This window comes from Alosa sapidissima, chromosome 2 (assembly GCF_018492685.1).
Source record: "Alosa sapidissima isolate fAloSap1 chromosome 2, fAloSap1.pri, whole genome shotgun sequence".
NCBI classification, from domain to species: Eukaryota; Metazoa; Chordata; class Actinopteri; order Clupeiformes; family Clupeidae; genus Alosa; species Alosa sapidissima.
In genome coordinates, this window is record NC_055958.1 from 11,501,810 (window position 1) to 11,525,022 (window position 23,213).

At 46.0% G+C, this 23,213-nt stretch overlaps 1 protein-coding gene across 2 annotated transcripts; it reads left to right on the forward strand.

Annotated features, from left to right (window-relative positions):
• The first annotated feature begins 1,439 nt into the window (after positions 1–1,439).
• Positions 1,440–20,806, forward strand: LOC121689971 (UPF0524 protein C3orf70 homolog B-like). Of its 2 annotated transcripts, none has more exons than XM_042070234.1 (3): positions 1,440–1,895; positions 2,094–2,368; positions 17,672–20,806. In XM_042070234.1, exons 2-3 carry the CDS (start codon positions 2,185–2,187, stop codon positions 18,394–18,396), a joined length of 909 nt encoding a protein of 302 aa, XP_041926168.1. In that variant the 5' UTR covers positions 1,440–1,895; positions 2,094–2,184; the 3' UTR covers positions 18,397–20,806. The 2 variants fall into 2 exon arrangements, with proteins under 2 accessions (XP_041926168.1, XP_041926177.1); XM_042070243.1 differs by having other exon boundaries at positions 2,097–2,368.
• Positions 20,807–23,213: the final 2,407 nt, after the last annotated feature.

A 23,213-nucleotide genomic window follows, 5' to 3' on the forward strand; every position in this document is an offset into this window, starting at 1 on the left:
GAATAACATTGGAATAAATCTGAGAAGGTCCTTATCAACTCAATATATGATAGAATACTTTTTTTTATCACATCAGTGTAAGGGATCAGGGCACATTGGTGGACTGTGTCTGTATGAGTATGTATGTGTGTGTGTGTGTGTGCATGCAAAGCAAAATGTGTCCATGTGCGAGCCTCTGTGTGTGTGCGTGTGTGTGTGTGTGTGTGTCCATGTCCCTGTGTCTGTGTGTGTTTGTGTGTGTGTGTGTGCATGCAAAATGTGTCCATGTGCAAGCCTCTGTGTGTGTGTGTGTGTGTGTGTGTGTCCCTGTGTATGTGTGTGTGTGTGTGTGCATACAAAATGTGTCCATGTGCGAGCCTCTGTGTATGTGTGTGTGTGTGTGTCCGTGTGTGTGTGCATGTCCCTGTGTGTATGTGTGTGTGTGTGTGTGTGTGTGTGTGTGTGTGTGTGCATGTCCCAGTGTGAATGTGTGTGTGGGTGTGTGCATGTCCCTGTGTGAATGTATGTGTGTGTGTGTGTGTGGGTGCATGCCCATGTATACGGGGTACCATGGCATATCCCTCACCCTGCTGCCAGGTTGAGTTTCTCTGACATCGTTCCTCTGTCGTCATGGAGGCAGACAGATGCTCGACGCCTGCACAGAATCTCAAGCCACTCAGCCTCCAGCATGCTGACTAAGCACCTGTCAATGTTCCCGCAAAGAGCGGAGAGAGAGTCCGGGGAGCTGCGCTGCCCATCCGTAACGGGCGCAACCTGCAACCTCAGTGCCCTCGGCCTTGCTTCCATAACCCCTGCTATGCGCTAATAACCCGCTTGATGAAGACGTTCCTGTGTCATCTGCGACGGGAGATGAGGATGAATTTTGACGTCAGTAATCACCATTTAATGAAAGCTGATTGTAAATTGCTCCAAGCCTGGTTACCAACGTCTATTATATTCCTGCAATTAATCTGAATGGTGGTGAGCCGTTGAGCTCAAAGACTAATGTTTTAGGTAGAAGACAAGATGTATTTTAGTTTATTTGTTATTGCTCAATCCATATTTTGGCTATTACATTAACGTCCATTTGTTTATTGCTTTAAGAGATATTAAATCAGGTCCCTTAGCCCCCGGCCAGGTCTGGCTATCGGCAATTTAATTAAATGCCATTAAACATGCACGTCTCTCCCCTCGGTGAACTGTAACTAGATGAACTTGCCGTGTGGGAGAGAATCGCTGCGTGAAACGGAGCATGTAAATTCATAAGCCGCCGCTGCTGCCCTCTCTGCAGAAGTGTGTCTCTAGCAATTATCAATATATATCCTCAATCTCAGCGCGCCGTGCAGAAATACTGAGTGACGTTTCATGAATATTCTTCTGATAGAGAGAGGCAGGCAGGGGCCCGTCTCGAAGTATGTGAGCGCACAGCGCGACCTACCGGGGAGTGACGTTATTCCGCGGCGAGCCAGTTGTGGGAGACGCGCTGGATGCGAGTGTCCAGCCAGTTTAGCGTCAGCTGAAACTGAGTGGCATTCACTCGGAGGTTGTCGCCAGGCGTGGAGCTGTGCCGAGTGCCGACTGTTGCGTTTGAAATTTGGCATGCAGGGAGAAACTCTAAGCATAGCTGTTGTTTTGCACAAGGGTGAGTCCTAAAGAGTGTGCCTGTGTCTGGAAACATTGCCTTTTGTATTTGTGGTATGCAGAAGTATTTGCCTTTTTGTTCGCTTTGTGGACCTCTTCGATGTGCTTTGCGGTGGAGTACCAGTGTCGGAATGGTCTGATGAAGCGTCGCTTCGGCAGTGATCGGTCGCCGTATAGTGAAGTTAAGAGCAGATGTTGGAACTGAGGGAGCGGCGGAAACAGTTCAGCACGGAGGTCCGCGACGTCTTGTCTACGCGGAAAGCGCCGTTGTCTGGGTAAGATAAGTTGTGACGGTTTGGGTAGCGTGACCTCATGACTTTATTATAATTTGAGCAGAATTGAAATGGAAATGCATTCAGTTCAACAGTATTTATGGCCACAAATATAAAATGTAACCTAATGGTAATGATCTTTCGGGGTTTGACTGTCATGTGTCACATCATTGTCTCTGCTTTTGTTTTCTTGTTCTTTAGTAGACATGTAGAGAAAACAGGATGTAGACGACTGTGAACACGGATGCGCACCTTTCTTCACCGTTTCTGATTTTGGATTCTAAAGAACGACATGGCCTCGTCGGGGGCGCACAAGACTACGAAGAGCGAGAAGTTGGACGAGGCGCAAGCCCTTGCCAAGAGCTGCGCTGGCAGACCGGACTTCCTTCCATGCGACGGCCTCTCCATTTGCGCCACGCACAGTCACGGCAAGTGCTTCAAGTTGCACTGGTGTTGCCACCTCGGATGGTGTCACTGTAAGTACATTCAGCTTTGATTGATCCGCTGTCTACTGTTTATTCCGTAGGAAGTCTCGGAGGAGACACACTTCAGTGAATTGTCAGGAACCGTTACTTTCACAGTAAGATAACGGATGCAGCTGTTCTGGCTTCTGACACAGTTTAGGCTAGGAAGCGATTAAAGCAGTTGCTATTCAGGGCACGTTTATTGTGTCAGTGCGCCGGCCTCTGTAGCGGGTAAACGTGCTCTCAACAAATGACTGAACTGTCATTATTGACATTAGCATAAACTCAGGCTGATCATTGTGCTGAGACATGTAACAAAAGCAAATGTTCACTGGAGCACACTGCATTCAGTTGAGGGGTCAGGAAATAGGCTATTTCTGCCTTTATACTCTCTGGTCAATACTGTAGTTCTGGTCAAGGCTATTGAATTTATGTTGAAAAAAAAAAACATTTTCATGAGTGCCATGTTTCCTTTCTCATTTTTTAACCTTAACCTCCGCACCTCATCTTTCAACCTCTACTTCTGGGCCCACATCCTATTAGACAGCCGCATAATATTTCAATAGAACCTATCTCTATAGACTGTCCCTGGGTCAGCTGTTTTGCCTGCCCTTCTGTAGGAGCACAATGTGCATAGTCTGGGGCTGGCTCATCCGGGCTTAGTGAGGGGATGTGTTTTGTATGCCAGTGGATGTGGCCGTGTAATTCGTCGGAGCGGAGTGGAGCGCAGCGCAGCGTCTCTACCTAAGCCTGCCTTTCGGCCAATCACTCGGTAATGGCCCTGAGTTATCTGGTGTGAGCATTACCACTGCCTGCAGGACATTGCAGGTTTAGTGGAAAGCACTGGATGTAGGCGGATATCTGATCTGACTGACCCCAATCTGAAGTGTCCAAACGCTCTGTACTGTAAGTTCACTTTTGTATAAACAGTGTGTCTAAATGAATGCAATACAAATACTTTGTGAGTAAGGCTTAGGGCTTGGGTGTTTTTTACATAAGAAAAAAATGTGACATGAGAGGCACACAAGACTATTTTCTACTTATTTCAGTTCAAGGGTATTATACTCTGTTGTATGTCACTATGACGGAAACAGGAAGCATCACTACTGTCCTCTTTAAGTCCTAAGTAACTAAGTCCTCCTTCACAGACAGTAGCTGGCTGATCTGGGGACAGAGTTTGTGTGTAGTGTGGGATCAGGGCCAGCTCAGAGCCAGACCTGTAGCCTTCTGTCAGCTGCTCTCTAGCATCCTCTGTGCCTAGTGGAAATGGGCACCCAGACTGCACTTGGTTAAATGTAGTTTTGGAGCCATCCACTAGTTGTTCATTCATGCCCTGTCTTGTGGATGGTGCCATCGAGTTGTTCTTACTGTCCAGATGGCAGCTGACAGAAAGCAGATCTGCCACTGATCCCACGTAGATCCGTCAGAGCTAGCGAGACTCGCTCAGGAGTCACATGACCTCTTCTGCCCAGCTGCAATGGAAGACGTTGTTGATTAGATTTGAATAAAGTTCAGTGGGAGGCATTAGGAGTTAATAATATTCCTCTGAACGCAGGGGGGTTTAGCACATTGGATCAAGCCAGAGAGGGATTGGGGGGGTGAAACTGCCACCACATCCACACGTATGGCCTGCAGTGCTTCCATTGAGAAGTGCTGTGCATCTTTTTTCACATGAATGAATAAATCATCAGTTGTCGAGTCATAGCAGGCGCAGCATGGTTTGCGAAACTAGGACACATCTCTGATATAGGGGTTGACGGGCTGCTGTCTGACCAGCCCGGTATAGCTGCTGTGATTATGTTTTAATTGCTGCTGGAGCTGTGGGTGGCTGCTCTGATCTGTTAGAAAATGTGCAAAAGTTCTTATGATGGTCTTAGGCCTGCGCTTGACAAGTGAATCATTGGCTTAGTTCTAACTGGGTTTGGAGCGTTGTTTTCCGGTGATTAATATTTTACTGACACCTTAGGAGCTGGCTGTGCTTGGTTGGGTCTGAATTTGTGCCTCTATGAAACACTTGATTTTCACTTGCCATCTTACTTTTGGGCAAGTCATGGGAGGATATGAAGGTGACTTTGGTACTGAAGTTTGTACTGTCTAGTAAAACATTCTTAGTCATCACCAAGGAGGTATGCATGAGTATCATTACCTCCTGTTTTTATCATGACATGTCTTGGTCATTATTAGACATGATGACAGTCTAAGATGCCTGATAATAAACACTTAACATCCATCATGACTATTTAATTACAGTGTTAATATTTAATCATAACGGTGGCATGACTATATTTTTTTAAAGTATGTTTTGACAGATGTCATGACAACCTTATAACCGGGGGGGGTGGGGGGGTGGGTAAGACAACTGTGATAATATATTTATATAAATGGAAGCTCTCAAAGTACTTTCCACTCAATTTTCTGAAAAAAGCCACTCCGTTTGGTCTGCCGAATGAGGGTGCTAATTACTGTTCCGATTAACAGCCTTACCAAAATAGTTTCCCCAAACTCACATCCGTAATGGTCAGCCTCCCATTGATTGTGGGTGCCTTGTGTTTGCGGGTGCCTTGTGTTGTTTTTCCACACACACATCCACCCCCCCCCCCCCCCCAAACCCACTCCTCATCGAACCCCCCCCCCCCCTACACACACACACACACACACACACACACATACACCACACACCCCCTAATCCCCTCCTCCTCTGCCTACCACTGATTTCCAATCAGCCATGGAGCTTGTCTGGGCTAAGAGAATAAATGAAACACATTTAATTGCCCGGGCCTACAGCTGGTGCTCGGGCGTACAGTGGCGACACTCTCATTACTGTAAATTAGTCCTCTTTAGTGGCCCTGCCAATACGCCATGTCTGAGGCGGGTATGTCAGGGGCAAATTAGCGCATGTCTGGGGAGGACCATGCCAACCCCCCGGCACCGCGCTGGGTCCAGGGCAGGCTGGGCAGGGTCAACAACACAGATGGTGCCGCGGGAGCCTCTCAGGACGCTCAGACTGGACGTTAGAATTTGTGTTTCAGAGTAAAAAAAAATAAAAAAAAGTCTGACACACTCAAATCTGTGCAGTAGTTTCTAAATCAAAATCTGCAAGCTTTCGATCTGAGACCTTCGTCAGGCAGAGTAAATATAATATAATATAATGTAGGTTGCTTTGTATAAAGGCATCAGCTAAATGAGTAAATGCAAATGTAAATCACATGTGAGTGTGTCAGTGCAGGTAGTTAAAACAGCAGCATTCCACCACATACTGTACTGAGCAAAACATCGTAGCACGGGATTCTCTTCTGAGAAGGGAAAGAATCTTTTGTTAGGTGTCAGGATTGGATTTCTGAATCACCTGCACATATGCCTATTTGTTACAAACCACTGACAGACTTCTCCTTCTCAATGAATCTAATCATCTTAAAAGAAAAAAACAAAAACAATTGAATAAGTGATGAATTTCTGATGGTGACAAAAAAAATCAGGGATCACACCAAAGATCCTTGATTACTAGCTCCGCTTCAACAATCTCTGACCACGCTGCTTCTCATCTGGTCTTCCATCATCTTTAGAACTGCAGCTGTCACTTCTCGGAAATTGATTCCTCCATCTGCAAGTATTCGATTCCCTGCTGCATTTGACTGAGATTTCTGGAGGGCAACGTGTTCTTCTAAACGGTGCGGGCGGTTCACTCTAGTCTTGGCCTCCTCACGTCTAATGGTGACAAAGCGCTGGCCAGACACTCTTCTAGATCTTTCCGCTCGTTCGTCTCCATTTGTGTCGGCGCTGAATTAGCCGGCAGGAGCTCCGTCGGCTCGTCAGTATTGATCTGCTCTCGCTCTGTCCACTTCATCCTCTCGCCAAACCTCTTCACTTCTCTCTGGGTTTTCACAAACAAATATCTGCTCAACCCTCTGTCTTTGAATGCTAATTAATGCCATTTAATTTGAGATATACATGAGAGAGGTGTTAACTTCCTTGTGCTGTTGGTAGGGGATTCATTTCCCCCAGTGGCCAATCAACAACCAAGCCTATTTACCATCAAAAAACAAAATCACCAACAAAGCAACCTTTGTGGGCAAGAAAACATCAACACCAACACCAACACCAACATCAACACCAACACCAACACCAACACCACCATCGTGAGCATTTCACTGGGGTTATCAATCCCAGTGAAGGCTTCTTCCTTCGTCGGTGTTTCATGAATCAGACACACAACACCTCCAGAAGGCTCAACAGTGGTGTCTGGTGTGTCAGATCAATATGATCCCATGTGTAAAATAATAATAATTCAGTATCAGATGAAAAATTGTTCTGTGTGCATGGACCAGGATACAGGCTCAAACATGATGGGTGAAAAGTCTTCCTCTTCATTGTTACAATGGAAGTGGTACAAATAAGAAGCATTTCTTCTTTATTGATACCTCTGAATTTCAAACTAGAAAAACCTGGAGATGAATGCACCTTAACCTTTAGTTAAGAAACATATGTGAACCAGTGGAGGAATGCTGAGCAAGCATATTAAATATTGTGCTTTCGGAACAGATGGCCAAGTGGTTTTGTTTTTTGACAACCACAACAACATATTGCACCTTCGAATGTCTCGCTAGCTCAAATTAGCGAGCAGTCGCTAATACAGCTGTTTTCTTCTCCCTCTTCCTCTCTCAAAGCCAAATGGAAATGGTGAGACACAATCCAAGTCTTCCTGTTCTCTTTCTCTCTATTTTTCTCTCTCTCCCTCTATCTCTATTTCCCTCTCTCTCTCCCTCTCTTTCCCCCTCTCCATCTCTCTCTCCCCCTCTCTTTCTCTCCCTCTCTTCCTCTCTCTCTCTCCCTCTCTCCCTCTCTCTCTCTCTCTCTCTCTCTCTCTCTCTCTCTCTGGCGGCATGTTTCCTTCTCGTCTCGTGTCTGTGTGGAGGAGCCATCTGTGGTCTGCCAGAGAGCACATGTGACAGTGATTGGGACCGATTTCACAGAGCAGATCTCAGCGCTGAGCTGCAGCTGTGAGGGAGAGAAAAGGAGGCAGATTTACTCCAGTTAAGGGAGGCTTCATTAACAGGAGGACCTTCACTGCCCCTACAAAACACTCTGGGCCTTGGGTGGCTGATGAGTGTGTGTGTGTGTGTGTGTGTGTCTGTGTGTGTGTGTGTGTGTGTGTGTGTGTGTGTGTGTGTGTGTGTGTACATGAGAGATGTGGTGGACAAAGGAACATATGAAACATATCTGTGTGTGTGTGTGTGTGTGTGTGTGTGTGTGTGTGTGTGTGTGTGTGTGTGTGTGTGTCTGTGTGTGTGTGTGTCTGAGAGAGTAAAAACCAAGAGACATACTGTATCTGGGTATATTTTGAATGTGTATGTGTGTGTGTGTGTGTGTCTCTGTGCATGTGTGTATGTGTGTGTGTGTGTGTGTGTGTGTGTGTGTGTGTGTGTGTGTGTGTGTGTGTGTGTGTGAGTGAGACTGGACTTCAGTAGAGTGAGATGGGGAGAGAGGAGGGAGCCGCACACACACACACACACATACATACACACACACACACACACACACACACACACATACACACATACGTACAATCTCTGTTTGAGTGTAAAATGTGTGTGTCTGGGTTTTCTTTTCTGTAAGTGTGTGTGTGTGTGTGTGTGTGTGTGTGTGTGTGTGTGTGTGTGAGAGACTGGACTTTTGTAGAGTGATATGGAAAGAGGATGGAGCTGCACACACACACACACATGAACTCTCTCTCTCTCTCTCTCTCTCACACACACACACACACACACACACACACACACACACACACACACACACACACATGAGCTCTCTCTCTCTCTCACACACACACACACACACACACACACACACACACACACACACACACACATAAGACTGGACTTGAGTGGAGTAGAGTGAGGGGGAGAGGAGGGAGAGCTGGTGGGCTCTGGTGTTTTGGCTGGCTGCCCTCAGCTCCAGCTGTCAAGCGCTGATTTCCTCTGCGGGCTCTGGCTGCGAGATCTGGACCGCTTTTGTTGGACAGATTTGAGAACACACACACACACACACACACACACACACACACACATGAGCTCTCTCTCTCTCTCACACACACACACACACACACACACACACACAAAGAGAGAGCGTGGACGGACAGACGGAATAAAAACACGGCCGAACTGCGCGGTGAGCCAACGGGTGGTACCCCGTTGTTATTCTTACTTAGATGGTCATTTATTTTTCTGCCCATTGGAGACCACGCAGACTGTGCCCACTGCTACGATAACTGAGGGGGGGTCACTGGTAGCAGCAGCAGCAGCAGCCCAGATATGAAGAGCGCTGCAGAGGGCATCACAAAGCGCTGTTTACACGGGTCTGCTCTCATTTCACAGCCCCTACTGAGAGGGCGCCTGCCCACACAGTCCTACATATTACACTTAGGTTATCAGAGCCGCACCCTGTGCTTTTGTGTGTGAGCCAGAGTTGATGTGTTTATGTTTATGTTTGTGTTTCGTGTTTTTATCTTTGTTTGTGTTTTATCTTTGAATACGTGTCAGTTTGTTTATTTTCAAAACCTATTTCATATGAGGAATTGTGGAGGGACTATACTTATTGTTACTGATAAGTTCTGTCGGCTATAAGAATATAAGGAAAGATAGTGCTAGGGCTGTGAGAATCGTACCAGTTCTCCATACAGTAGATATGCCAATGTTTCATTTGTTAGACATAAAAACAACATGTTTCTTCATATTTCTTCTTCAAATGAAGACACCACACATAAAAAAACACATATTTCTTCATATTTAACCAAGTGAAGACTGACCACACATAAAAAATACATATTTCTTTATATTCAACCAAGTGAAGACTGATCACACATATTTGGAATGCTCTTAATGTGTACAGAAATGAAACAGCAGCAGTCTCCCATTTCGATATACAGGGAGCTGAGGTTGTGGATTGTGCACAGTCCTAGATATTATGCTTAGACCAGGGGGAGTGTCCCCATTGTTCTGTATTTCTGTTTCTGGATATGTGTATTGTTAACTCGGATGAGACTGGACGTATCTGGAGTACTCCGCAGACAACTGAAAATGCATTACGTCTGCAGTGTGTAGTGTCAGGTACGAAGAATACTATTGAGAAAAACATCGGGGGCATTTGTCGTGTTTCACTTACAGCACCCAGGAAGCTGGGGGAGTTGAAATGCACACAGTCCTGCACATTCAGACTAAGCTCAGTGGTTGGGTGGTGTCTCTACAGTTCTGTGTGAGTGTGCCATTACTTGAGTTATGAGATATAAAGTAGATAGATGTGTGTTTATTTTTAACCCAGATAGGAGGATGTTTGGTGTGCTCCTAAGATAACGGAATTAAGTTTAGTTTATCACTCTTGCAGTAGCATCAGATACATGGACAGATGGAGGGGGAACTACAGATTATTTTTTTGTCTGTTACACTGAGATACAATGTGAGACCAGATGGAGTTTCAGTGTGCCCTGTGTGTGTGTGTAGCAGGTACTGCCACACCAATGTGACTATAATGTTGGAGAATGAGTATTCTAAAGAATATCTGGGTCCGTCAAATATAACATTTTTATTATGATATAACATTAAATTTGTATTATTTATGTGGGTAAGCTACATTCTAACAGATAAAACATATTTAAATGGCTACAGCCTATATTTAAAAACAATAGTGAGATAAAAATAATACCACATGTCTACATGCAATGCTATCGAACTTCGAAAGTTTGTTTAGATCTAGTGAAACTGCCGTCACACTTCTCTATTTTGGAATCTTACATAGTTTAGGAACAGAATCTATAAGTAGAATGTTGAAAAGTCCCCCACTGAAGGCCTAGATATGAGGGCTCCTACAGGCTCCTCCATCCAAAGGCTTGGAGACAAAGTTACAGCCGCCCATAACCTTTTAGTGGCATTTAGATGGAGACGTTTCCAATCACTCCAACATATATACACTCACCCACATCACCGCCAGCACATAACCGCAGAGCGCAGCACAGCACAGCACAGGGTAGTGCAGCTGAGAGGCCGCGTGATGCCAAGGAAGTGCCTTTTTTGTATGTCACAAATAAATAATGTACGGAGCTCTGGCCTCCTGAGCACTGGAGAATCAGCATGAGGCAGGCAAGTCAAGCGGTGCGGACTGCACAGAGGCGCAGGGTGGAGACGCTCCCTAACCTCAGCTCAACAAGCTGCGTCTGTTCTGTGTCAGTGCCCTGCACCACTTTAATGATGAGTCCAAGTTACATTGTGCTGTATGTAATACTAGTGTGTTGTTATCATACACTATTTTCATAAATGCCTACTTGCTATGATCCTCATGTCCCTATGTACTCCTTGATAAAATATAATAATGATAAAATAATGAATAAGTACACTCTTCATGTAAGTATGCACTACATAGTATCCGAAGTGTTCAAACATAGTACCCACATTCTCACACATTACTAACCTCACGTACATAACCTCTTATGTTCTAACATAAGAAGTACAGTGTACTTGTTAGTGATTAAGTATGTACTACATAGCACTCGCAGTGTCCATGCAGCTTCGCAAATGAATGCACATTACCAACACACACCCCAAACACAGACTACATTGCACCTACAGACACTTGCTATAAAGCACGTCCGTGAGCTTTTTTGTCCGTACCAACTGTTCTCGGTGACCTCGAGAAACGGAGATCTAGGTAAAGACTCACTGGATTTCTCCTTTAAGTACAGACTACATTGCACCTGCAGACACTTGCTATAAAGCATGTTCAGCTTATCTCTCTCCTCTCTCCAGCAGCTTTTTGTAATAGCCTCTTGCAGACAGAGGTGGCTGATGGGTAAATATGTATATGTGAGCAGAGGTAGCAAGGATGACTAAAGGAAGAGAGAGAGAGAGAAGAGGAGAGGAGTTAAGATGGAGTGATGAATATTGGAATAGAGGAAGTGAGAGGGACAGAAAGGCTGTGTGGTAGCTGGCAGGGCTGGTGTGTTAAGGGTCGACCTTGAATAATCCCTCAGCTGTAAGGGGGGTGTGTGTGGGGGGTGGTGAGGGGAGTGGAGAGACCTAGAAAGACTAATTCTCCATCACCGTGACGGATAAAGTGGCAGCGGGCTCGTGCATTATTCATGCAGAGATGTGCATGTGCAAAGGCAAGTTAGAGGGGGTGACGGACAGTGACAGTTTCTGTGTGTGTGTATGTGTGTGTGTGTATGTGTGTGTGTGTGTGTGTGTGTGTGTGTGTGTGTGTGTGTACAGGCAGTATGTGTGCATGTTTTGAAATGGTGGGTCTATTTGTGCATGTGATAGAGGGACAAATGAGCGTGTGTGTGTGTGTGTGTGTGTTTGTGTGCATCTGCTAATGTAGAACATCTGATTGACTCTGTATGCATATTTGTGTGTTGTTGTTGTTGTATGTACTGTGTATATGGGTTTGTCTGTGTGAAGGTAAGGTATACATAAATACTGTATGTATGTAGGCTTATGTGTGAGTGTGTGTGTGCGTGCGCGTGTGTGTGCATGTGTGTGTGTGTGTGTGCATGCGTGTGTGTGTGTATGTGTGTGTGTGTGTGTGTGTGTGTGTGTGTGTAGCTGTGCAGTCCTGGACTCAGTGAGTCAGTGAGTGGGTGGAGGGACAGAGAGGGGATTAGAGGAGCTGGGACTGTGACCTGATCTGGCCTCATGTCTGACAGCTGTGCTCTACTTCCCCTGCCTAGCCCAGTACCTGCCCCACTCTGTGCTCTACTCCCCCTGCCTAGCCCAGTACCTGCCCCACTGTGTGCTCTACTTCCCCTGCCTAGCCCAGTACCTGCCCCACTCTGTGCTCTACTTCCCCTGCCTAGCCCAGTACATGCCCCACTCTGTGCTCTACTCCCCCTGCCTAGCCCAGTACCTGCCCCACTCTGTGCTCTACTCCCCCTGCCTAGCCCAGTACCTGCCCCACTCTGTGCTCTACTCCCCCTGCCTAGCCCAGTACCTGCCCCACTCTGTGCTCTACTCCCCCTGCCTAGCCCAGTACCTGCCCCACTCTGTGCTCTACTCCCCCTGCCTAGCCCAGTACCTGCCCCACTCTGTGCTCTACTCCCCCTGCCTAGCCCAGTACCTGCCCCACTCTGTGCTCTACTCCCCCTGCCTAGCCCAGTACCTGCCCCACTCTGTGCTCTACTCCCCACCTGCCCCACTCGGCCCTAGGGATTTACTGCAGCAGGCCTGGGACCACCACCAGCAGCAGATTTTGAATAAGCTTAGCATGATAATGAGTTCAAATGTTCGTTGGGGAGCAAAAAAAAACGCTAATCTGATGCATTCTAAACTAGCCTGTTTTTAGCTGATGCTTCCAAAATGCACTGGTAGTGATAAGGCATTTCTCATGGTAAAAAGATTGTTAATTTTAAACCAATTATGAGGCTCAAAGTAGCCTGACACTTCTTTGGTTGTATAATGAGGGTCCTAACATATAAAATGAAGCATTGACAACTTTGTAAATGTACAGATATTTTATTAAAAAGGACTGTATACAAACAATACCATGAGTCATTTGCCGGTCGGCGCCATCTTTTTTGTTACGTTTTGCCTAGTGAACCAAACCAAAGCTCGTGGTAGGCTAACAGTTAGGACATCCAACTTGAGTATGTTACCACTATATAAACTACATAATAACAATACCGGTATTTGGCATGTTTCTGATAGGCCTATTTGATAGAATAGTAATGATTTGTTTTGTGCAATTAGCCCCAGTCCTTCAATGGTCTTTTTATGTGTTACTGTATGTTACTATCAACACTGGCTTGGAGGTCACACTGATTCTCACACACACACATTCTCAGTTCTCACCCACTGACTCGGGTAGTTAGTAGGGAGCTTTACCATACACACTGCACAGCTATGGACCAGCTGGCTACTGCTACATTAACGTGTTGAAGAAATACTGCACACTGTCCTTTACGCATGCAAATACTTTATTATGCTTCACACAACATTTCGGACACACAGACTTCTCTCAGGTTTGTGAAGTATAATAAAGTATTTGCATGCGTAAAGGACAGTGTGCAGGATTTCTTCAACACGCATTACTGGTGACCTTTTCCTTTTCCGACACACCTGTCCCAAAAGAGGTGTGCAAATGCGTTTTTGAACTCAGTAGAACCTTACCGCTACATTAGCAAAACCAGACCAGACTACGGACCAGCTGGGTACCGCTACATTAGCAAAACCAGACCAGGCTACGGACCAGCTGGGTACCGCTACATTAGCAAAACCAGACCAGACTACGGACCAGCTGGCTACCGCTACATTAGCAAAACCAGACCAGGCTACGGACCAGCTGGGTACCGCTACATTAGCAAAACCAGACCAGGCTACGGACCAGCTAGTTACCGCTACATTAGCAAAACCAACCAGACGGACCAGCTGGCTACCGCTACATTAGCAGAACTCAGAGTCACATTTCTCCATTCCTCATTCCTCCCTCTCTCCTTTTCTCTCTCTCTCTCTAGCTCTCTCTCTATATATCTCTCTATCTATCTATCTCTCTCTCTCCCTGCCTCTCACTCACACACAAACACACACTTACACACAAGGGTCACTACACTCTGGATTCTCATTAGAGAGCTGTGTAGACATAAACTCACATACTCACACACACACACACACACACACACACACACACACACACACACACACACACACACACTCACAGAAATACACAAACACACACACACAAACAAACAAACAAACACACACACACAACTCACACACTGCACCCGCAATCTCCCATGCTGTCAATCATTATGTCAGCCATCCTGTCTGTACCCTCCCAGGCAAGACCCTGGAACAAATTTGTTCAGGTGAAAAAAACAAGTGTTTACTCACTTCCCTCTTTAAAAGTTGGAACAGCCCCGAGTTGTAAACACAACACAGCACAAGTGTGGTGGACCATATGTTTTGGCTGATTTGGAATGTGCTGCAAGATTCATGTTGCAGGATACACCTGTTCAGGTTATTAAGTGTCAGGAGAAGAAGCTGTAATCGAACGTTTTAATGACGGGATACACACACGCACAAAGCATATAGAATGTGTATAGAAATCCAGTCTCAAATTTCATACTTAAAAAACACACAAACACACACTCTCTCTCTCTCTCTCTCTCTCTCTCTCTCTCTCTCTCTCTCTCTGTCTGTCTGACACACACACACACACACACACACACACACATAAAAGCACATCATTAATTCTCCCAAAGCCGTGAACACCTTCTCATTTTCTCTGCTGTTCCCTTTGAATCAAATAGCAAGAGAGTGGCTTTGTGGCTATAAACTGGTTGTGTTGTATTCACAGGTTCACTGAAGTGGATACAACACAATTGGCCTTCAAAGAAATGGAGCCGGCTTTATGATTGGTGAATTGTGAATGTGTGTTGTGAATTATGACAAATTAGAACCTGTTTGTTGTGATAAATGTCTCATGAAACATTCTGAGAGGGTCTGCCGGTACGGTTGGGTTCTGGGAACTCTTTACAGACAAATGTGCATCTCCAACTACTGTGTATTGAGTGTGTGCTTGTTTGGGTGTGTGTGCTTGTTTGTCAGTGTTCTCTGTTAAGCCGGTAGTTGCCAGGGTCCTTCAGTAGCCTAGAGGAGGCCTGTCTGTGTGTGTCTACTTCCTCCCTGGTGGCCTTCACTCTCCACTGTGCACTTACCCTGACACAGCAGCACACACACACACACACACACACACACACACACACACACACACACACACACACACACACACAAATACACACATACACACACACACTCTCTCTGTCATACACACACACACATGCTGACTGGCCCTTCAAAGCAGCACACTGCACCTCCCTGCGAGAAACTGGCTGGATGTATGTGCTGAAGCAGGGCCTCTGGTAGAGAGAAAGCTCCACTCTGGAGACAATATTCAACCGAGCCTACCCAGATAAAAGGCTCCACTCTGGAGACAATATTCAGCGAGGCTACCCAGACAGAAGGCGCCACTCTGGAGACAATATTCAACCGAGGCTACCCAGATAGAAAGCTCCACTGTGAAGCTATGATTAAATTGAGGCTACCTACTGCAGACAGAGAGCTCCGCTCTGGAGACATGATTCAACTGAAGCTACATGGATTGAAAGCTCCATTGTAGAGCGTTGATTTAACAGAGGCTATCTAGACAGAAAGCGCCAATGTGGAACGATGATAAAAACCAATGCTACCAGAGAGAGTTCCACTCTGGGAGCAACGATTAAACCGAGGCTACCCAGAGAGAAAGCTGCACTGAAGCTATGATTAAACCGAGGCTACCCAGACAGAAGCTGCACTGTGAAGCTATGATTAAACCGAGGCTACCCAGACAGAAGCTGCACTGTGAAGCTATGATTAAACCGAGGCTACCCAGAGACAGAGCTCCACTCTGGAGGCTACAAAGACCACTATGGGAGCAAAGATTTAACCAAGGCTACCCAGACCACTCTAGGAGCGATAATTTAACTGAGGCTACCCAGATAGTCAGCTCTCCGCCAGATTTGGACAGGGCTGGCCCAGATCCCCTAATCAGTCACCCACTATCTGGCAAGAGACTGCGATTGTACTTTGGTTAGAGGCAACCAGCGCAAAACTATTAAGTATCATGGCGCCGCCGGCTGTTTATCTTGCATGGATTATTCTTTGAGTTGCGCCCGGCTGCATGCTGAAGAGCTCCTGGAGATTCTCTATTGACACAAACATTAAAGATTAAAGACACAGGCAGGGACTTGAGAGTGAACAAGCCGCACTACAGGCTTACACCTGGCCTTAAGTACCAGCAGTCTGTTATCTTGACAGCACAGTCATACTTTTTTATTCAGAAGATGAATGTCCCATATGGCATTACACAAGACCATAGTAGAATATCACAATGTGAGATAGAAAGTTTATTCTCCCCCACAGTATTTTATTCAGGTGAATTATTAATAACCTCAGTGGAGCTTAGTTGCAATGCTGCATTTTTCTGTTCCGGTTGCTCTGCAGTGGTTCCTCGCATGCTGGGGTTCTGGTGCTGATTCAGACACAAACCCAGGGGAACCGCTTGGACACGAACCAATCAAGTGGTCCCTCCTTGAGAGAAAAAGTCCTGAAATGATTGCGGTGCTCACTGAGAACCAACGGCCAGAGCTCTCACTGGCGTTCAGAAGCCGCAGCGCACAGAGCAAAACAAAAAAGACATGTAGAAATAAAATGCCTTTTTTATACGATATACCTTTTATACTTTATAAAGTCATATAGTCCACAAGGTAGAAAGAGAGTGATTACATGGCTTACAGATGTGGTGTGTGTACAGGTGTGTGTGTGTGTGTGTGTGTGTGTGTGTGTGTGTGTGTGTGTGTGTGTGTGTGTGTGTGATTACATGGCTTACAGGTTTTTACTAAGCCGGTGTATTGCATTTTTCCCGAAGAATAATGAAAAAGCATTTCTCATTCCGAAAAGAACCCGTCAACGCCTCTCAGCTCTAAGTCTTTGTGTTCTTCGTTATTTAAATGAGCTCCTCAGAGAACGTTCCTCTGCTGCACGTGGCATCAGCACTGCAGGTTGAAGATGGGAGGTGTAGCAGACGTCTCAATAGTCAATCATCCAGCACTTTACCAAGCTGCCACCTCTCAAACAATTACGCTAGATGGGTGTCCCAGGTGGCTCCTTAAAAAGACTCTTTCTTTGATGATCGGCATTAATGCCAAGTGCTCTAAAAGTTTTTCAAGTTGCTTGTTGGAACCTTGAAGAAAATACTTTCAAAACTTCATTGTGAAGTCTTTGCTTTGTGTCTATGTCTAAGTGATGTCCTTGAGGTACTTGTGCCATTCAAAACAGGTGAAATTATCTGTTATCTAATGTTCAGGTGACTGGAATAATCTGATGGCTCTTACACCCTCCTAAATGATTAATGCCACATTTGAAGAAACGGACCAGTACAGCCCTCAACTTGCTGCTGTTCTTGCTGTTTGTCTTGTACATTTCCTAGCACTGGGTAGACAATAGAAAATGTGGTGCTAATGTAGATACAGTATACAGCATGTTTAGCAGTGCTAATGTCTGTCTCTGAAAAACCTGTTCATAAATATATGTGGCATGTTGTAGAGCATAGATAAGAATATATACATGTATTAACCTACTCTGATTCTCTGATTCTGAATAATATTGTACTGATTTCACTTAGGCAGATTTTGCATGCATGACAAAGTGAAATCCTGACTCTGTGTGTGTGCGTGTGTGTGTGCGTGTGTGTCTGTGTGCGTGTGTGTGTGTGTGTGTGTGTGTGTGTGTGTATGTGCAGGTAAATACGTGTACCAGCCGATGACGAGGGTGGGCCAGCTCCCCAGCACCACTGTGCCTCCAGCTCCGTCCGAGGCCACGGACACCATTGACCTCTCCATCTCCCTGACCGAGCGCTTCCTGCGCATCGCCCCCTGGTTCCTGCCGCCTCCCTGCCCCGAGTCGCCCCGCTACTGCGTCATCTCTGACCTCTTCATCGACGACTACGTGGTCAAGCGCATCAACGGCAAGATGTGCTACGTGCAGAGGCCGCCTCCCATGATGCCTGTGGCTCCGCCCACACCCCACCCTCACCCACACCAACACCCTCACTTCCCACCCCACCCCCGACCACCGACTCCACCCCCCTCTCAGCCACAGCCTCAGGCGCCAAGCTCGACCTATCAGAACACTCAGGAGGTGGCCCCGCCCCCACAGAGCTCCAACGGCCCAATGGAGAAAGCCCAGGGCCCCAAAATGGACCACTGCTCCTCCCCCTCCAGCTCCGAGGACTCTGGGATCAACGCGATCGGGGGCAACTTCCTGGAGTCGTGCGAGGAGGACTCGTGCGAAGAGGAGGAGGAAGAGGAGGAGGATGTGCGCCGGGGGGTGGAGGTGGGAGAGGAAGATGAGCTGAGCTCAGACGGGAAGTCCAGCCCGGCCAGCTGGGACCAGGACGAGTGCTCGCTCCTCTCCCCCTCCAAGTCTCTGGTGGAGATCATCGAGAATATTGAAACCACTGTCTGACGCGGGGTGCGTTCTCACAGTGATTCTGCCGGCGGTATGCATGTGGAGATAGCGGCAGGTGTGTGGTCTGCTGTCATCGATGGCTAACTGGGAATAGTTATTCGTTAGCGATTCTGAATTGTTTTTAGCCTGCGGTTGTGGATTTCAAATGTAAAAGTGGTAAAAACTAGCCCACACACACAACTCTCCTCAGTTCCACCAGATCTCACCACTCGTCTCTTCTACACTGAACTTTTCCATGCAAAGCATCTTTTACTGGTGGAAAGGGGTTCTGTGTTTGGAAAAGGGATTTTTTTAACGCTTCAAACTGCTCCAAAGCTGATAGCCAAATGGTTCCAAAAAGCTTCTTTCCTTTCCTGAGACAATTTTTAAGAGGAACCTAAAAAGGTTCCTTAAAAGCTTCCTCAAAAAGGGAACAAACAAGTGAGAACATTTTCTAAAGAGTGCACTGCCCCTGTCTTTTTCTCTCACTGTTGTTTACCCTCTTGCTGTTTGCCTCGATGTTTTTGTGGGAGGACAACGCAGGCAGGCACTTCCGTTTGCAGTGCACCTGTCTGCTCACATTCAATTGGACACGGATGACCAAAAATCACTGTTAGCATAGCATAACCGCAGCCGCATTTGGGCCAGATCCGGCACACATGTGGTCCAGAGTTAGCCAGCCCCCCTCCCTCCTCGCTGGGTCTTTGGATCTCATGCATGGCTTGTCAGATGGCAGAGGACAACGACGAGCATCGTGTTCCCTTTTTATACAAGAGCCCAAGGAAACACTCTCTCTCACACACAAACACACACTCACATGCACAAAATCACAAATCACCAGTCACTTGTTTTGCACGCTAAGAGGATCACAGCAAAAGACCAAATGTTAGCACTAGCCTGTCTCTTTTGTACACTTTCCTTAAAGGTGCAGTCTGCGATTCACTTTCGGTTTAGCAAAAGATTGTTTATATATGAGTTCAACAGCCAATCAAATTACATCCTTGGCTTTGCTGCATTAATTGGCTGGGAATGTTTTTAGCTGAGTCCAAGCCACTTTATTTGTTTCCCATTTAAAGGGAAACTATGCAGTTTGTTTAGCTTAATTTACCTTAACTTCACAGCTTTGACTCATTGGAATGGTTATAGAATGGCGGGATGCCGGACTCAGAGACTGCGAGACGAGTCTCGCAGCCTAATTGCTTTACTGCACTAATACACATACACGTCAGGCACCGGCTAGAACAAGGTAGTGATGGAGTTTCTCAGACATTTGTCATGACCGAGCCAGCAAAACGAAGCAGAAAGCGAGTAAACCGTTACAGGGAAAGAGGAAACAACAGATTGAACGATCGAGGAGTGTTGTAAAATATATACTCTGAAGCTGTAGGGGGAGAGAAACCTGCGAGCAAAAAGCGAAGAAATTGCCAAAACTGCATAGTTTCTCTTTAAAGAACTATGACTAAGAACTGTACACAAGCACCTGCCTTTTATTGGTGGCAAATACTGAAGGGACAGCTAAATGACTGATGAAAATCCATTGAATATGACAAAACATGTGACCCCACCTTTTGATACAGTGCCAATTCAATTAGCGATTGCGTGTCAATGTCTTTTATTTTGATAGTCTGAAAATGAAAGTGTGTGGGATTATAATTGCGGACTGCACCTTTAATGACAGTGTCTCCGAAACGGATCTGATCCAGACCTGGGACAGAACTAAGACCAGAACTCAGCCAAAACTCAACCTTAACCAAGCCAGAATCAGGTGTTAGTCAGGCTCCTAGATGAAGAGTTGTCTTTTTGATAACCTTTTGAAAACAGTTCACTGTCCATTCATTAAGAAAGGCTGACTTCAACCATGATATCATAGTCTGAGTCTATCTAATGTATACTTTAGCTTGCTAAATACAGCCGAACGACAGCAGCACAGAAAGAGGAAGAGGAGAGACGATGCTATGAGCAAAAGAGCTAGAGATAGAGAGATAGATAGAGAGAAAAGAAGGAACAGGAAGAGGTAGAGATAAGGGGAGCTGGCTCGTACACACAGCAGACATGAGGAGTGAAGCCTGGGCAGAGAGCAGTGCGTTGCATTGCATTGTGGGCCGGCCGGCAGGTGCTGTCATCAGCTCCGTGCAGCGGTGTTTTAAATTATGCATGAGAGCAGCGTTAGGTGCCATCAGCGCCAGGCAGGGAACAGGAGGGTCACAGTGTGCCGAGAGTCCCTGTCATCACCTCTCATCAGCGCCCATTAAGGGCAGAGGCCCAGCAGCGCTCCCCAGCAGAGCCACGGAGGTTACATCAGCCCCATCCCCCACACCCACCCTCTCCCGCCCGCCGCCACGGAGGTTACATCAGTCGCACCCACCCTCTCTCCCGCCCGCTTCTCCAGAGAGAGGCCCACACTGGCGAGAGAGATGCCGGAGAAATACACAAATATGGCTTTGATCTGGCACAGAATTCATGGGGAATTTAATAAAGCGTGTAGTCGGACTGAGATCAGGATCTTTAGCGACTGCTCATTGCATTTGTGTCTGGCGCCTGCACGCAGTATGGCATTCAGAACAGAGCAGAGCAGGTCGGTGTAGCAGCAACCGTTTCCATGCAGTCCAGTTCCTATTGGCCTGCAGCACATGCACAGTCAGGCCGGCAGATATTACCCAACACACAGCGACACACAGGAAGTGTGCCGAAGCCTGCATCCTGTCCCCTCATGTAGATTAATGCAGTACTGAGACATGCAGTAGGTATCATGCCAAAACCAAGCTGAGCTGTGTTTGTCTAGTAGAGAGAGCGCTCTCTCATGGGTTAGAGAGGTGTGGGACTGGGTGGGTAGTGTCTGAGTGATGAGCTCTCTCATGGGTTGGAAAGGTGTGGGACTGGGTGGGTAGTGTCTGAGTGATGACGCTCTAGAGGGGTTAGAGAGGTGTGGGACTGGGTGGGTAGTGTCTGAGTGATGACGCTCTAGAGGGGTTAGAGAGGTGTGGGACTGGGTGGGTAGTGTCTGAGTGATGACGCTCTAGAGGGGTTAGAGAGGTGTGGGACTGGGTGGGTAGTGTCTGAGTGATGACGCTCTGTGGTACAATGTAGAGTAAAGAAAGGAAGAGAACTGACACTCGTTCAGTAGACTTGCAGTATTATTAAAATCAGCATGTCCCAAATGACCAGGATACTGTGACATGCTGACAAGACAGTTTGTAGCAGAATCACATACACTGTATGTTTGGTGCATGTTGCCTACAGTAATGCTGTAAGTCTATCCAGGTTAGTTTTCTTCTTCTGTTTGTGTAAACGTTGTGTAAACGTTGTGTTTGTACGAGTTGTTGCAGGTTGTTGAAGAGATTAAAGCATCAAGTTGGAATACAAATGGAATACAAATGGATATGTACAGTACTGTCACAGCACATTGATCTCGTCTCCTTTTTTAAAGATCTATAGTCTTTGCCATTTCTCTGACTTTGATATAAACACACTTCCAAATGCTGATTTTGGCTCATGTCTGTTATTTGAAGGAATGCAATTAATGTTGTTTATTTTTTTTTATTTGTTACACAATGTGTTGAAAATAACACAACTTGCAATAAAAAAAACACAACTTTAGGGACAACACATTGGTTTTAAGCGTGTAGTAATGAATGGTTTTATGTCACACTAAAATCAGTTGTATTAAAGGAGAATTCCGGTGTGATATTGACCTAAAGTGTATTGAAACATGATACCGAGTGTGAACGTATGTCTCATAGCCCATCTCGACTTGTCCCCTGCACTCCAAAATCTGGCGCTAGTTAGCCGATGCTACCAACAACTTTTTCAGTAGTGGTGCTTCGGCATCGGGATAGCCATGCAAATAAATCACTGTTTTACACCCATTTACGAGGCTCAATGTATCTCCACACTTCATTGGTAGACTTCCTAGGGCCCTGACATTTAAAACGAGACATTGAGAACTTTGAAAAAGCACTGGTAGTTTACTTACAAGACGATTTATACAGACAGTATCTTCACGAAGTTTAACGTTTGCAGCCATCTTGAATTTAGTCACGATAAGTCGAGCAACGAGTAAGAATGAACAGGTATGATAAGGGATCAGATTCCAAAAATAATTCAGTGGAAATGCATGGATTCCAGTTTCTTCCAGTAGCAGCAACTGGAATCCATGCATTTCCACTGAATTATTTTTGGAATCTGATCCCTTATCATAGCTGTTCATTCTTACTCGTTGCTCGACTTATCGTGACTAAATTCAAGATGGCTGCAAACGCTAAACTTCGTGAAGATACTGTCTGTATAAATCGTCTTGTAAGTAAACTACCAGTGCTTTTTCAAAGTTCTCAATGTCTCGTTTTAAATGTCAGGGCCCTCGGAAGTCTACCAATGAAGTGTGGAGATACATTGAGCCTCGTAAATGGGTGTAAAACAGTGATTTATTTGCATGGCTAGCCCGATGCCGAAGCACCACTATTGAAAAAGATGTTGGTAGCATCGGCTAACTAGCGCCAGATTTTGGAGTGCAGGGGACAAGCCGAGATGGGCTATGAGACATACGTTCACACTCGGTATCATGTTTCGATACACTTTAGGTCAATATCACACCGGAATTCTCCTTTAAGATCTACTGTATGTTGTATTTGGCATGGACTGAAGAATGCCCAACTTGGTTTATTTATTGAAATGTTAAGTGCTCAGTTACAGATGATCACTAACACAATTTCCATTTTCCTATCATCACCATCATCACTACAGTAAGTTTGTATTTTTGAAAGGAAGTGCTGACGAGGCACACTCTGAGTTTGTGAAGGTTACCTCCTGGAGATCTGAGACTTCTGTGACATCAGCAC